Source organism: Dipodomys spectabilis, unplaced genomic scaffold, assembly GCF_019054845.1.
Source record: "Dipodomys spectabilis isolate Male_0828 unplaced genomic scaffold, ASM1905484v1 ptg000017l, whole genome shotgun sequence".
In the NCBI taxonomy this organism is placed as follows: domain Eukaryota; kingdom Metazoa; phylum Chordata; class Mammalia; order Rodentia; family Heteromyidae; genus Dipodomys; species Dipodomys spectabilis.
The window spans coordinates 20153740-20168127 of NW_024870694.1; the positions used below are offsets into that span (position 1 = coordinate 20153740).

Sequence of the window (14388 nt, forward strand, 5' to 3'; positions counted from 1 at the left end):
GACACATACCTGTAATACCAGTACTCAAAAGACAGAGGGAGGAGGATTGCAAATTTAATGCTATCCTGGGCTACATATGTAGAGTTTGTTTTGAAAAGGGCTTTAAAAAAGAAAAGATTAGTATCACTTTCTATTGTACTTGTAAAATTAAATTTTAATTATTTTTAAACATTAATGTTTTGGGATTTAATTCCTGGTTTTACTCTTGCTTAGTGGGCAATCTGTCCCTTGAACTGCATTGCCTGGCCATTTTTACATGTGTTATTTTCAAGGTGGGGTCTCACTATGTCTGGCTGTCCTGAGCTACAATCCTCATACTTTTGGTTCTCCACTTCACTGGGAAGTACGGCAGACATGCCACACCATGCCCAGCCATTGTTTAAGATCAAGTCCTAAGAACTTCTGTTTTGTCTGAGAGACCTCAAACCACAGTCCCTCCCCATGACCACCTCTCAAGTAGCTAGGATTACAGGTTTCACTATCTTGTGCAATCTCATCAACCTTGCATAGTTAAACCACTTGGGGGCAGCAACATATCAAAGCATCATTATCTTGATCGTCTTGATAATTCATACAATTCTGGCAATGAACAATTATGAATAGTTTTTAAATTTTAGCTATGAGAATGATATAGAAGTATGTAGAACTTCTAGTGAGATATAAAAAGTTTCAAGCCAGGTGCCTATGGCTTACACCTGTAATCCTAGCTACTCAGGAGGCTGAGATCTGTGTGAAGCAGTTTGAAGCCAGCCTGGGTAGAAAAGTCCCCATGAGAATCTTATCTCCAATTAGCCATGCAAAACTTAGAAGTGGCACTGTGGCTCAAGTGATAGAGTGCTAGCCTTGAGCACAAAGAAGTCAGGGACAGTGCCCAGGCCCTCAGTTCAAGCCCCACAACTGACTAAATAAATAAATAAAATGATTTCAAGTATAAACTGCCCAAACTGGGGATGTACCTCAGTGGGAGAAAATTTATACGGAAAATTTACACAGAAAATTTATAAGGAGGGCCAGGTGGTGTAATAAATGCCTGAAATCTCAGCTATTTGAGAGCTAGAGATTGGAGAGATACTGTTCAAGCCCAGCTAATGCAAAAATTCTCAATGAGTCATAGTCAGTTTGGTGGTACCTATCTGTGTCTCCAACCACATGGAGGCCTAAAGAAAGATCACTCTCAGGGCTAGTCCTGGGAAAAAACATGAGGTCCTATCTGAAAAATGCTCAAGAAAAAAGGGCTGGAGATTTCAAGTGGTGAAATGCCTGTCCAGCAAGTTCAAATCCTAGTAACCCCCCTTCCCTCAAATAGCCAACAAATAAAGAATAACTTGTAAGAAAAAAAAATGTAAGAAAGGTAGTTTTAAGCTACCTTTTCACAGTTCTTACATGTTTTAGTTTTGGTTTTGATTTTCCTTTTTTGAAATTGAGCCTGGGGCCTCATTCATGCTTATGTTCACCACTGAGCTGTATATCCAGCCTTTGTTTGAATTTCTTTTCTAACTTACAATGTTTTAATTTTCCTAAACATTTCTATTTAATTTTAGGCTTTTTTTTTTTGTTATTTTTTTTTCTTTTTGGGTCCAGTCGTGGGACCTGAACTCTGGGCCTGGGCGCTGTCCCTCAGCTCTTCAGCTCAAGTCTAGTGCTCTACCACTTGAGCCACAGCGCCACTTTTGGCTTTTTTTCTTTTTGCTTATGTGGTGCTGAGGAATCGAACCCAGGGCCTCATGCATAGCAAGGCAAACACTCTACCACTGAGCCACCTTCCCAGCCCTGTTATTTTTCTTTCTTCTTTTTTTTTTGTCAGTCATGGGGCTTGAACTCTCGGCCTGGGTGCTGTCCCTCAGCTCTTCAGCTCAAGGCTAGCACTCTACCACTTGAACCACAGCGCCACTTGTGGTTTTCTGGTGGTTTATTGGTGATAAGAGTCTTATGGATTTCCTGCTGTGGCTGGCTTTGAACTGTGATCCTCACATGTCAGCTTCCTGAGTAGCTAGGATTACAGGCATGAGCCACCAGCACCTGGGTTTCTTTCTTTTAAAAATATTTTTTATTAGCCTTTGTTGTTGTACTGGGGTGTTCATTGTGACATTTCCACACACATATAATATGTCCTGGTCAAACTCATCCCTCGCCACTCTCCCTTATCATCTCTATCCACTTCTTAAGAGATGTCCCACAGTTTTCATTGTTATATTATCATGCACGCATACAAAAATTCTTTGATCATATCTACCCTTTCCCCACTGTGCCTACCCTCCATTTTAGCCTATGATTCTCTTTCCCCCACCCAGCGTTTATTAATTGTACAAAGGTGTATACAGTTTCCTTTTGGGAGGGTGAAAGGTGGGTTGTCAGGTTCTGCTTATGTCGCTAGGTTGCAAAGTAAGTGTGTAAGTGTAGTCTTTTTTTTTTTTGTCTGTCATGGGGCTTCAATTCTGGGCCTGGGCACTGTCCCTCAGCATTTCAGCTCAAGGCTAGCACTCTACCTTGAGCCATAGCACCACTTGCAGTGTTCTGGTGGTTAATTGGAGATAAGAGTTTCATGGATAGTCCTACCAGGGCTGGCTTTGAACTGTGATCATCAGATCTCAGCCTCCTGAGCTAGATTACAGGCGTGAGCCACTGGCACCTGGCAAAAGTAAGTGTATTCTTAACTTTGAAAGGCTTTTTAAACTTGATGAAGAAAAAAACATGGGTAAACTAAAAGCCATGAAGTTTTGTCAAGCAAATTGGAAAGGATAGAAAAAATAATGTGGTGAGACTGAGTTCAAATAAACTCTTACTACTCTACTTATAATGGAGGGTGATTGGGAAGTCATGGATTGAGGTTTAAAAGTACTCATATTTCTCTTCTTTATAATTTACTGTGGAGAAATAATCATAGAATTACAAAGATTTGAGAATAGTAATTGATAATCACTAAAGCTTTATCTTTGGAAACAAACACTGAGTTTTAGGGGATTACTTGCCTAGAAGATGACAGATATAAACTTCTATTATTTGATGAAAATGAAACAATACTTGTGTATAATATTAAGAAAGAAACATCCAGATGGGAATTTTCACAAATACGTATATTTTCAAATAACTATTTACACAAGGTGAGTACTATAAGAAGATACAATAGATTTTAACAGAGGTTATGTTGGGGATATACATTTTTTGTTACTAATTTTATTTTATTTTATTTTTTTTTCTTGGGTCCAGTCGTGGGGCCTGAACTCTGGGCCTGGGCGCTGTCCCTCAGCTCTTCAGCTCAAGGCTAGTGCTCTACCACTTGAGCCACAGCGCCACTTCCGGCTTTTTTCTTTTTGCTTATGTGGTGCTGAGGAATCGAACCCAGGGCCTCGAGCATGCAAGGCAAGCGCTCTACCACTGAGCCACCTTCCCAGCCCTGTTACTAATTTTAAAAAACCAAAACATTGATCTTTTCCTCCTACTTGAGTCATTAAATTTACCCAATTGAAAAGAGATATATGCCCAGTGTGGAAGGGCACAGTGTCATAGGAAAGTGTACTAAGGACTGGACATCAGAAGACATAGGTTATATTCTCAACCTCTGCCATGTGGACTACAACAGATCTCCTGATGCACCTTTATTTTCTCCTCCATAAAAGGAATGAGCTTTGCAAAATTAATTGGCTTTGAAGCATATTTTGAGGATACAAAGGTTACAATGGTTGGGTTCCCTGTGTTTGGGCCTTGTTCCAACAGAGCAGTTCTCTAGTCTGTCTTGAGGATTAGATTCTTAGGTCTTTTACTGTTTATTTTTAACAAGCACCATTGTTGAAATCCTATGCTTTCTTGGTGTTGCTCTTCATATAGAAATGCTAGAAATGGAAGGTAGATAATTAAGGCGGCTCACCAGAGGACTGACTGAGAAGACTTATACTTCCCACTTATCTCACAGATGCACCATTTAGCTGTGTCCACTTCTTCCTTTCATTTTCATTTGAGGTCTTGTGCTTCTTTCTTTGCCTCCCTACTCTCTCCTTTTCTTTTTTGTTTGCTTTTAAATACAGCTATAAGTTTAACTAACATATAATTATGTACACATATGAAAATCCATACTTCTGTGATGCTAGTGCAATTGTCTGGATCCAGCACAGTGATTCTTTAATTTTTCTCTATATCAGATTCTTTTGGGCTACTTACAGCACAGATATTAGGGCCCTCCTCATTACATTCTTATTCAATAATGTAGGGTAAGAGGAAAAATCTTGAATTACTAACAAGTGCTTTCATAGTGCTACTGTTGTAATCTGGAAACTACACTTTGGGAATCATTGATGTAAAGGAAACAAAGGTAAAAATAGAGATAACTTTTCCTAGTTTCAACTTTTTCAATATGCATGCAAACATGACCTTGTCTTAATAGTATCAATCAGTTATTACAAGCACAATTAAAAAGCCCCATGAGTTTTCTAGTTAGTAAATAATATCCCAATATTTTAAAAATATAAATACTTTGGTCCTCTTTTTCATTTGTAAAAATATTCCATTAATTCAGCCTATTCCTGTAACCAATTCCCAATTGTTGAGTTAAAAAAAAAAATGAAGGTGGGGGCTGGGAAGGTGGCTCAGTGGTAGAGCGCTTGCCTTGCATGCATGAGGCCCTGGGTTCGATTTCTCAGCACCACATAAGCAAAAAGAAAATAGCCAGAAGTGGCGCTGTGGCTCAAGTGGTAGAGCGCTAGCCTTGAGCTGAAGAGCTGAGGGACAGCGCCCAGGCCCAGAGTTCAGGCCCCACGACCAGACCCCCCACCCCCCGCAAAAAAAAAAATGAAGCTGGGTGCCCATGGCTCACACTTGTAATCCAATTACTTGCAAGCCTAAGACTTGAGGATCACTGTTTGAAGCCTACTCGGGCAGGAGGGTCTATGACACTCTTATCTCCAGTTAACCACCCCAAAAGCCAGAGGCGGAACTGTGGTCCAGGTAGTAGAGCACTAACCTTAAGCAAAAAAGCACAAACAAAAACAAAACCCTCAGGAACAGCACCCAGCCACTGATTTCAAGCCCAAGGACTGACACAAAAATAAAATTAATATATTAGAAGTTTAAGAAGACATAGTTTCTATACTTTATATACATGGAGGGATGTTCCACTTTTAGGCAACAATTTTTGGACCAACTATGGTGGGAAGGGAGTGTAGGAGGTTATGTATCTATAAGTGTGATTAGGGAAATAGCTGCAGAGGGCTGGGAATGTGGCTTAATAGTAGAGTGCTTACGTAGCATGCATGAAGCCCTGGGTTTGATTCCTCGGTATCATATAAACAGAAAAACCTGAAAGTGGTGCTGTGGCTCAAGTGGTAGACTGCTAATCTTGAGCAAAAGAAGTTTGGGACAATGCCCAGGTCCTTAGTTCAAGCTCCAGGACTGGCAAAAAAAAAAAAAAAAAAAGAAAAAAAAGAAGAAAAGAAAAAGAAAGAAAGAAAATAACTGCAGATTACCCCAGAAACTTGAGGCTATTTCCTAGAATATTGGCTGTGGACGTTAATTAGCTCTATGCATCTTAATTTTCCTAGTTTTTTCCCCTAGTTTCCTTAATTTTCTAGTCTATTTCAGTCCACTAGAAATAGCAGAGCAATGCAGAATTCCTTGGCCAAACCAGATTGCTTAGGCTCACCTGGAGCAGAGGGTCCTGTAGCATACTACTTACTTTATATTGCCTATGTCTAGCAGCCTGCTTATTCCAGAACAGATTAAAACTCCTAGTTCCTATGTGCAAGTCCCTAGCATGAAGCTGAGAGGGAGTGCATTATTCACAGACCACGAGCCTGTGGGCTTTCTGCCCACTTTCTAGTATAGATGAGCACAAGGAACACACCAATGGGAATGTCAACCCAAGAAGCTAATGCTCAGGGACTTATTTCACTTCTTGTTTTTTATTTCCCACTGGTTTGAACTATTAATCAGTCTCCCAAGAACTGGAATTACAGACCTGTGTCATCATTAAGTCTTTTAATGCTCTGTTGCTGTTACTATGATGAATCCTGGTTCTACTGCCATGGCTGTGATGAGCTATTTTAGCCTGTGTGTGTTTTTTTTCTGGTCCTTGGGCTTGAACTCTTGGCCTGGGATCTATTCCTGACCTTCTTTTGCTCAAAGCTAGCTCTTTACCCCTTGAGCCACAGCCTCACTTATGGCCTTTGCGGAGTAGTTTATTGGAGATAAGAATCTCATGGACTTATCTGCCCCAGCTGGTTTTGAGTGATCCTCAGATCTCAGCCTCCTGAGTAGCTAGGATTACAGGGGTGAGCCACCAACACCTGGTTTTGTTTTAGCCATTTTTTTTTTTTTTTGGTTGGTCATGGGGCTTGAACTGTTTTAGCCATTTTTAACAACTGTAGTTCTCCCAAAGACATTAGCTGTTTGCTCATTTGGACTTTGTGGCTTAAAAAAAGTCTCGGAGGTTTTCCTTGGTCTCTTGCTCTTTGTAGTTTCTTTTCATTCTATGTGAACACTTAAGTGACTGTTTCCAAAGAGAAGAGTGACGACCCTGCCTCGTGTAGGACATGGGCGCACGCGACCCAGTTGAGCTTCCTCTGGAAGTGCTGCACTTGTCTGCAGCGACCTCCATGAAGTCAGGGAATGGGCAGTGTTCTGTCTGTCTTTGCAGAGCTCTCTATAGACACAGCATGCTGCCTGTCAGGGTTAGGGAGGAGCTAGCTAGCCCTTTGTATCCTGAAAAGCAATTTCTCAAGTGCATGTTGAGTCTCTTTGAGGCCAGGCAAAGAGAATCTCTTCCTGTCAGGTGAGCAGAAGGGATCTGGGAAAAGAATCCTAAAAGTCTGATTGAATTGTTACTTTCAGTCTTTCCTGTTTTCCTGACCTGCCCACACATGATTTTTACTATATAGGTACTGTTGAGAATCTCCTTTTTTTAATGTTAAACTCTTTATAACTTTATTTAATGACCGGGTAAAACCCAAAAGATGGAGTCTGTGAATATTTTTGCTGGGTTGGCCTATGGCCATGATCCTTCTGATCTCAGCCTCCCATGTAGCTAGGTGACACATACTACCATACTCATCTGTTGGTTGAGAATGAGTTTTGTGAACCTTATGACTTGGCTGACTTTGAACTATGATCCCCTTGACCTCAGCCTCCTGAGCAGCTAGGAGTATAGACAGGAGCCAGCACACCTATGTCCAATAAATCAGTCTTGAAACTTGCTGACTCACAAATAGTTTCTTCATACCAACTACAGCTAATTCCCACCCCAGACCTGGGAAGAACAATGGTTTTCTTTCGGTCTCTATTAATTTGCCTTTTCCAGGTTTTTGATATGTAAATATCAAGTATTACATGCAATCTTTTCCATTTGTCTTCCTTCAGATTGCATGCTTTGAGTTCCTGTATATTGCCACCTGTATCAATAGTTTAGTACTGTGTATGGATGAATAGTATTCTATGGTATGGTTATTCCATGTTTTCTTTATCCATTCAGCAGGTAGTAGACATCTGAATTGTTTCTGGTTTTGTTATCAGGAATAATGTTGCTCTGAATACCTGTATACATCTATTGTACAGATATTTTATTTCTCTTAGATTTCTAGAAGTGAAAATGCTTGTTTGAACATATTAAGTTCATGTTTATTTAAGAAACTACCAGTTTCCCAAAGTGAAGTACTGTTTTCCATTCTCAGAAGTAATACAGGAGGATTCTAGTTTCTCTAGTGCTTGGTATTTCTGTCTTCATTATAGCTTTTGAGTGGGGCTGTGTTTATTAATTACAGTGGTATAATGAATATTACCAACATTTAGGTTTAAAAATCAAGCATTTGTCAAACAATTTATTTCTCTGTCTCTCTGTCTCTCTCTCTCTCTTTGGCCAATCTTGGGGCTTGAACTCAGGGTCTAGGCACTGTCCCTGAACTTCTTTTGCTCAAGGCTAGCACTCTACTACTTGAGCCACAACACCACTTCTGCCTTTTTGTTTCTATGTGATACTTAGGAATCAAACCCAGGGCTTCATGCATGCTAAGTAAGCACTCTATCACTAAGCCACATTCCCATCCCTCAAACAATTTCTGTAATTGAGGAATGCAGGTGCGGTTAGCCAGTCCTCTGGTTTTAGGATTTCACACAAAGCTTCAATTGAGACTTGTAGCCATTGACTGCAAGTGGGATCCTAAAGCTGCCTGGGGGAGGATCTGCTCTTGAGCTTCAAGGGGTTGGAGGAGGATTCAGTTCTTTAGGTGCTGGAGGACCAAGGGTCTCGGTTCTTTGATGGCTGTCTAAAGATTCTCTTTCAGTCCTTTGCCACTTGGACCTTACCACAAGGCAGCTCACAACCTGACAGGGGGCTCCCATCAGATTGTGAATGGAAGAAAGGGTGAGAAAGAGGAGCCAGAATCTTTTTATAACCAAATCTCAGGAATTATATCTTAATATTTTGAGGCTTGTGGAACATTCATTCTAGTTTTCATTTGCATTTCTATTATGATAATGCTGTTGAGGGTTTTTTAAAAATTACTTGTAGCCATTTATATTAAATACTTGCTTACATGTTTTTTCCCAGTACAGAGTTGAATTCAGGGCCTGTCCCTTTCTAAGCTGATCTCTCTTCTAGTTGAACCATGCCTTTAGCCCTGATTTTTTGCTAGTTATTTTTGAAATAAGGTCTCTTAAATTATTCTGCCTTGGCTAACTTCAAACTGCAATCCTTTTTACCTGGGATAGGCAGTAAGAGCCACCAGAGTGCCCTGCTCTGCTTAAGTTTTCTTGCAGTTTGTGGGTCTTGAGCACAGGGCCTGGGAACTATCTCCTAGCTTTTTCACTTAAGTCTAGTGCTCTACCACTTTGAGCCACAGCTCCACTTCCAGTTTCCTGGTAGTTAATTGGAGATAAGAGGCTTACAGTCTTTCCTGTCTGGGTTGGCTTCGAACTGTAGGAATTTACTGTCTTGCAGTTTTTGACTTAGAGATTTGGTAGAGGCTTCACTGATCCAAAACCTTGCAGTCAACTAATAGACTCTTTCTGGAATATTTAGTGAAGAATGTATTCTCTGCCTATTTGTGTTGTTAGTAGAAGTGAGTACCTTGCATTGTGGGGTCTGCTTCCTTGTGTTCTTGAGGTGTGGAATCTGAAGGTGGTTCCTGGCTTTAGAGGTCACCACATACCTTGGTTCTTGATTGTATCTGCCATGTTAAAAGCTACCCTGTTGCCAGAGGAGGATTCCTTCTTCTGTTGTACCTATCTAGACCTACTTGTTGGATCTCTGTTGTCACATTTGTGATTAGATTGGGCCACTCAGCTCATACAGGGTCATCTTCCTATCTCAAAGTATTTCATCTTAAACTCACCTACAAATTGCCTTTGCCACAGAAGTTTATATATTCATAGGTTCTGTGGTTAGTAAATAGACTATTTCATTGTTGCTGGTTATGAGGCCTGAACTTTTGGCCTGGGCACTATCCCTCAGCTCTCTAGCTCAAGGTTAGCGCTCTACCACTTGAATCACTGCCACACTTCTGGTTTTCTGGTGGTTTATTGGAGGTAAGAGTCTCATGGACTTTCCTGCCCAGACTGGCTTTGAACCATGATCCTCAGATCTCAGCCTCCTGAGTAGCTAGGATTACAGGCATGAGCCACTGGTTCCCTGCACAAATAGACATTTAAAGAGGAACATTCTGGGCTGGAAGGGTGGCTCAGTGGTAGAATGCTTGCCTTGCATGTATGAGGCGCTGGGTTCGATTCCTCAGCATCACATAAGCAGGAAAAGCTGGAAGTGGTGCTGTGGCTCAAATGGTAGAACACTTGCCATGGAATGAAGAGGCTCAGGGACAGGGTCTAGGCCCAGAGTTCAGGCCCCAAGACCGCCAAAAAAAAAAGAAAAAAAGAGTAACATTCTTTCTGCCACTAAAATATTTGTTCAAACTCTATGGGTCTTTATTTCCTTTCTTTAACAGTGCTTGCTCAAGTATTTTTACTTTTATGTTTCAAAGGGATCATAATTAAGGCATTGAATTCAGGAAGATATTGCCTAAACTAAGATGATAGATACAATTCTTGGTTTGCTTCTAGAAATTTTGTAATTTTAGATATTTAATGGATTTATTATCTGTTTTAGGTTAGTAATTATATATGGTGCTAGGTTAAGGATCTCATAATTTAGTTATGTATTAATTGACTTATTAATTTTATGTGGATATTCAATTAGCCTGACACAATATGCTCACAAGTATCGTCTTTCTTTTACTGATTTGATTTCCACCTGTATTGAAGATCCATCGGCCATTAAAAGAATAATTTGAAGAATAATTATTAGACAAATTGGAGGAATTTACTGATAACTCCTAAATTTTCTCCCACTGATAATGTATGCTTACCTTTCTGTCAATATGACACTGTATTCTTTTCTAATATTTTAAAGGTTTCTATGTCTATTAAAAAAGGAGTTAACACTATGTTGAATTAAAATATTAAGTAAAAAATGGTTTTCCATAATCTATTTGACACATTAATATTTCATTGCTCATTAAATTCTTCTTAGCTATGTAATAGAAAGGAGAATTTGAATTTTATGCTTGAATTAGGAGAATTAGATTGCTTTGAATCTGTTAAATGCTATCTTATAGAAATAAGGTAAAAGATATTCAAAATGTTGGTAACGTTCCATTAAATATCTTGATGCAAGTACCACTTGCAAAGCTCTGTTCTTTCTTTTTCCTTCCAGATAAACCTCTGGAATCACGCAGCATCTTGAACAAGACAGTTCCCAGCTTGCCCAACACTGACACCATTTTCACTGAGGCCTTGGCCAAGATGCGGAAGCAGTACCCTGGTGTTCTTGCTCCAGAGACATGTGTCCGTGTAGTTCAAGCCTCTGTGAAATATCCCTACGAAATGGGTATCAAGGAGGAGGAGAAGCTGTTTTGGTACCTTCTACAATCAGAGCAGGCCAAAGCCCTGCAGTATGCTTTCTTTGCAGAAGGGATTACAAACCTGGTCAAGTCCCTCTGGGGCATCCTGGAAAACAGTTTCAGGGAGACCCATTTCTTCAGCTGGCGTTTTTGGTAAGTGACTGGGTACGTTCATGAGACTCACCACATTTTACATGTGGGTGCTACCACTTACTTAAGGCTGCCTGATGTAAAATTCACCATATTTTCATCTGCCAATCCAAGTGCATTGAACATAAGCTGTGTCAGTTCTCTTAAATCTCATACCTTACCATAAACTCTATTCCTTTTACGTGGGAGGGCTAGAGACACTAACCTTTTCAACAATGAGCTAACCTTTAGTGGTGTGAGGGACAGTCACAAGGTGCATATGACTCCTCCTAGACTGTTTTTACTCTTTCTTGCCACTTGCCTGCATGAGTCTCCCACTCTAGTATTTTCTAACAGGGATTGTTATTTGGACCACATTTCAAAACGTAGCTTGTCATTCTTGTAGCTAGGTAGAAATGAATTCTTTTGTGTTTTTTGATGATATCCATGCATGTCTTCCAGGTCTAGACCACTATGATTATTTGATGCAGCCTTCTGCTACTCCTATGCACCCTTAAAAATGCTTTAAAATCACTTTGTTTACCTTCAGTAATTTTTAAGTGCACATTACCATAGAAGCCTCTATTCAGTGGTGATTTTTGAGTTCTTAGTACCATTGAGCCATTCTTTCCTTCATTCCTAATCCATAGGTTTGGGAACAATTGGCCCAGGCATTGCCATTTCCTTTGCAATGGCCAGGATCCCTGTGATTGCTGTAGAAGCAGACCAAAAGCAACTAGAGGCTGCAAAGAAGGCAATAGCTTCCATCTTGGAAAAGGAAGCATCCAAAAGGAAACAAAGTGGTAAAGCTTGGTCAGCACCAAAACTCACCTTCACTTCCTCTATAAAGGAGCTGGCTGGTGTGGATTTAGTCGTGGAGGCAGTATTTGAGGACATGAACCTAAAGAAGCAGGTCTTTGCTGAACTGTCAGCTGTGTGCAAGCCTGAAGCATTTCTGTGCACCAATACTTCAGTCCTGGATGTGGATGAGATTGCTTCTGCCACAGATCGTCCACAGTTGGTGATTGGCACCCACTTCTCACCAGCTCATATTATGAGGTTGTTGGAGGTTATTCCCAGTCGCTACTCTTCCCCCACTACTATTGCCACTGTTATGGATCTATCAAAGAAGATTAAGAAGATTGGGGTAGTTGTAGGCAACTGTCATGGTTTTGTTGGAAACAGAATGTTGGCTCCATACTACAGCCAGACATATTTCTTGTTAGAAGAAGGACATAGATGGGGTGCTGGAAGGGTTTGGTTTTAAAATGGGGCCCTTCAGAGTGTCTGACCTTGCGGGGTTGGATGTGGGCTGGAAAGTTCGCAAAGGGCAAGGGCTCACTGGACCTGCATTGCCTCCAGGGACCCCTGCCCGCAAGAGGGGCAATGCAAGATACTGCCCAATTGCTGATATGCTGTGTGAATCAGGAAGATTTGGCCAGAAGACAGGCAAGGGCTGGTATCTCTATGACAAGCCACTAGGTGGGATTCGCAAACCTGATCCCTGGCTTTCCAAGTTTCTGTCTCAGTACAGACAAACCTATCACATTGAGCCACGTGTGATTAGGCAGGACGAGATCCTTGAGCGCTGCTTGTATGTGCTGATCAATGAAGCCTTCCGGATCTTGGGAGAAGGCATGGCTGCCAGCTCAGAGCACATCGATGTTATCTACTTGCATGGGTATGGGTGGCCAAGGCACTGGGGTGGACCCATGTACTATGCTTCCACGGTGGGACTGCCCACAGTTCTAGAGAAGTTGCAGAAGTATCACAGGCAGAACCCTGATATTCCCCAGCTGGAGCCCAGCGACTACCTAAGAAAGCTGGCTGCCCAGGGAAACCCTCCTCTGAAAGAATGGCAAAGCTTAGCAGGGCCTCCCAGCAGCAAACTGTGATTGAGCCAGTGGTTTGCACTCATATGCTGGCTTCCAGGAAAACTCAGTTTCACTGAGATGAAATCTCAGGATCCAATGTAAGAATGCTCTGAAATACAAAGACAAACAGAAGTACTAATAATAATTTAGATTAGCCTCTGGTGGTGCACACCTTTAATCCTAGCTACTCAGGAGACTGATATCTGAGGATCAAGGTTCCAAGCCAACCTGGGCAGGAAAGTTCCCGTGAGACTCTTATCTCCAATTAACCACTCAAAAAGCAGAAGTGGAGCTGAAGCTAAGTGGTAGAGTGCCAGCCTTGAGCAGAAGAGCTCAGGAACAGTGCCCATGCCCTGAGTTCAAGCCCCTCAGACAACAAAAATTAAATAATTCCTTCCTTCCTTCCTTCCTTCCTTCCTTCCTTCCTTCCTTCCTTCCTTCCTTCCTTCCTTCCTTCCTTCCTTCCTTCCTTCCTTCCTTCCTTCCTTCCTTCCTTCCCTCCTGTTCCTATTGCTCTACTCTGTTCTCCTCTCTTCTCCCTTCCTTCTCTTCTCTTGAAAACATTAATCCAGAGCTGGGAATGTGGCTTCATGCCTAGCATGCATGAAGCTCTGGGTTCGATTCCTCAGTACCACATAAGCAGAAAATGCCAGAAGTGGTACTGTGGCACAAGTGATTGAGAGCTAGCCTTGAGCAAAAGCAGCTCAGGACAGTACCCAGGCCCTCAGTTCATTCCCCAGGACTGGACAAAAAGAAAAAAAAAATTATTCTAGTTAGAAAGATCACCCCTTGTATGGATATTTATAGGGAATTTCCAGAATATACAAAATTTAGGTTTGTGTTTGTCTAAATCAAAATTCCTACAGGTTACAGTGAGGAATAACTGATAATAAGTGCAGATTGTATTTTATATTGATTAAAGTATTATAATGGTTTTATAATACTATGATTATAAATCCTATGATTGAGATGTGTATTTTAAAAGTGTATTGTATTGTGAATTATGTATCTCAATAAAGTTGATAAGTGACTGGGGCAAAGTTGACATCTTTCAGCATGTTTTAAAAGATCTGTGTTCACTCCATTTTCACTTGCCAGTCTAAGCAAGATCATCAAAATTTGTCCTGGAGAAATCTTTTTTTTTTTTTTCTGCTAGTCAGGGGCTTGAACTCAGGGCCTGAGCTCTTCAGCTCAAGGCTAGCACTCTACCACTTGAGCCATAGCTCCACTTCCTTCTTTTTCTGTTTTTGTGATACTGAGAAATGGAATTCAGGGCTTCATGCATGCTAGGCAAACAAGAGTGTTTGCCTAAGCCACTAAGCCATATTCCCAGCCCCTGGAGAAATATTGAATGAATGTAATAAAAATTTTCTATTTAACTCCCCTCCCCCAAAAGAAAGGCCAGTGCTGGTGGCTCGTACTTGTAATCCTAGCTACTTAAAAGGCTGAGATCTGAAAAACACAGCTTGAAGCCAGCCTGGACAAACAAGCCAACCTGGACAGGAAAGTCT

The 14388-nt window shown here is 41.1% G+C and overlaps 1 protein-coding gene across 1 annotated transcript in view; it reads left to right on the forward strand.

Moving 5' to 3' along the window:
- The window catches only part of LOC122097848 (peroxisomal bifunctional enzyme-like), a 39193-nt gene extending 26261 nt beyond the window's left edge, over nt 1-12932 (forward strand). The window contains 4 exon segments of the mRNA XM_042668449.1: nt 10688-10955; nt 10957-11027; nt 11654-12233; nt 12235-12932. Coding sequence (XP_042524383.1) covers nt 10688-10955; nt 10957-11027; nt 11654-12233; nt 12235-12898 — 1583 coding nt within the window. The 3' untranslated portion in view covers nt 12899-12932.
- The last annotated feature ends 1456 nt before the right edge of the window (nt 12933-14388 follow it).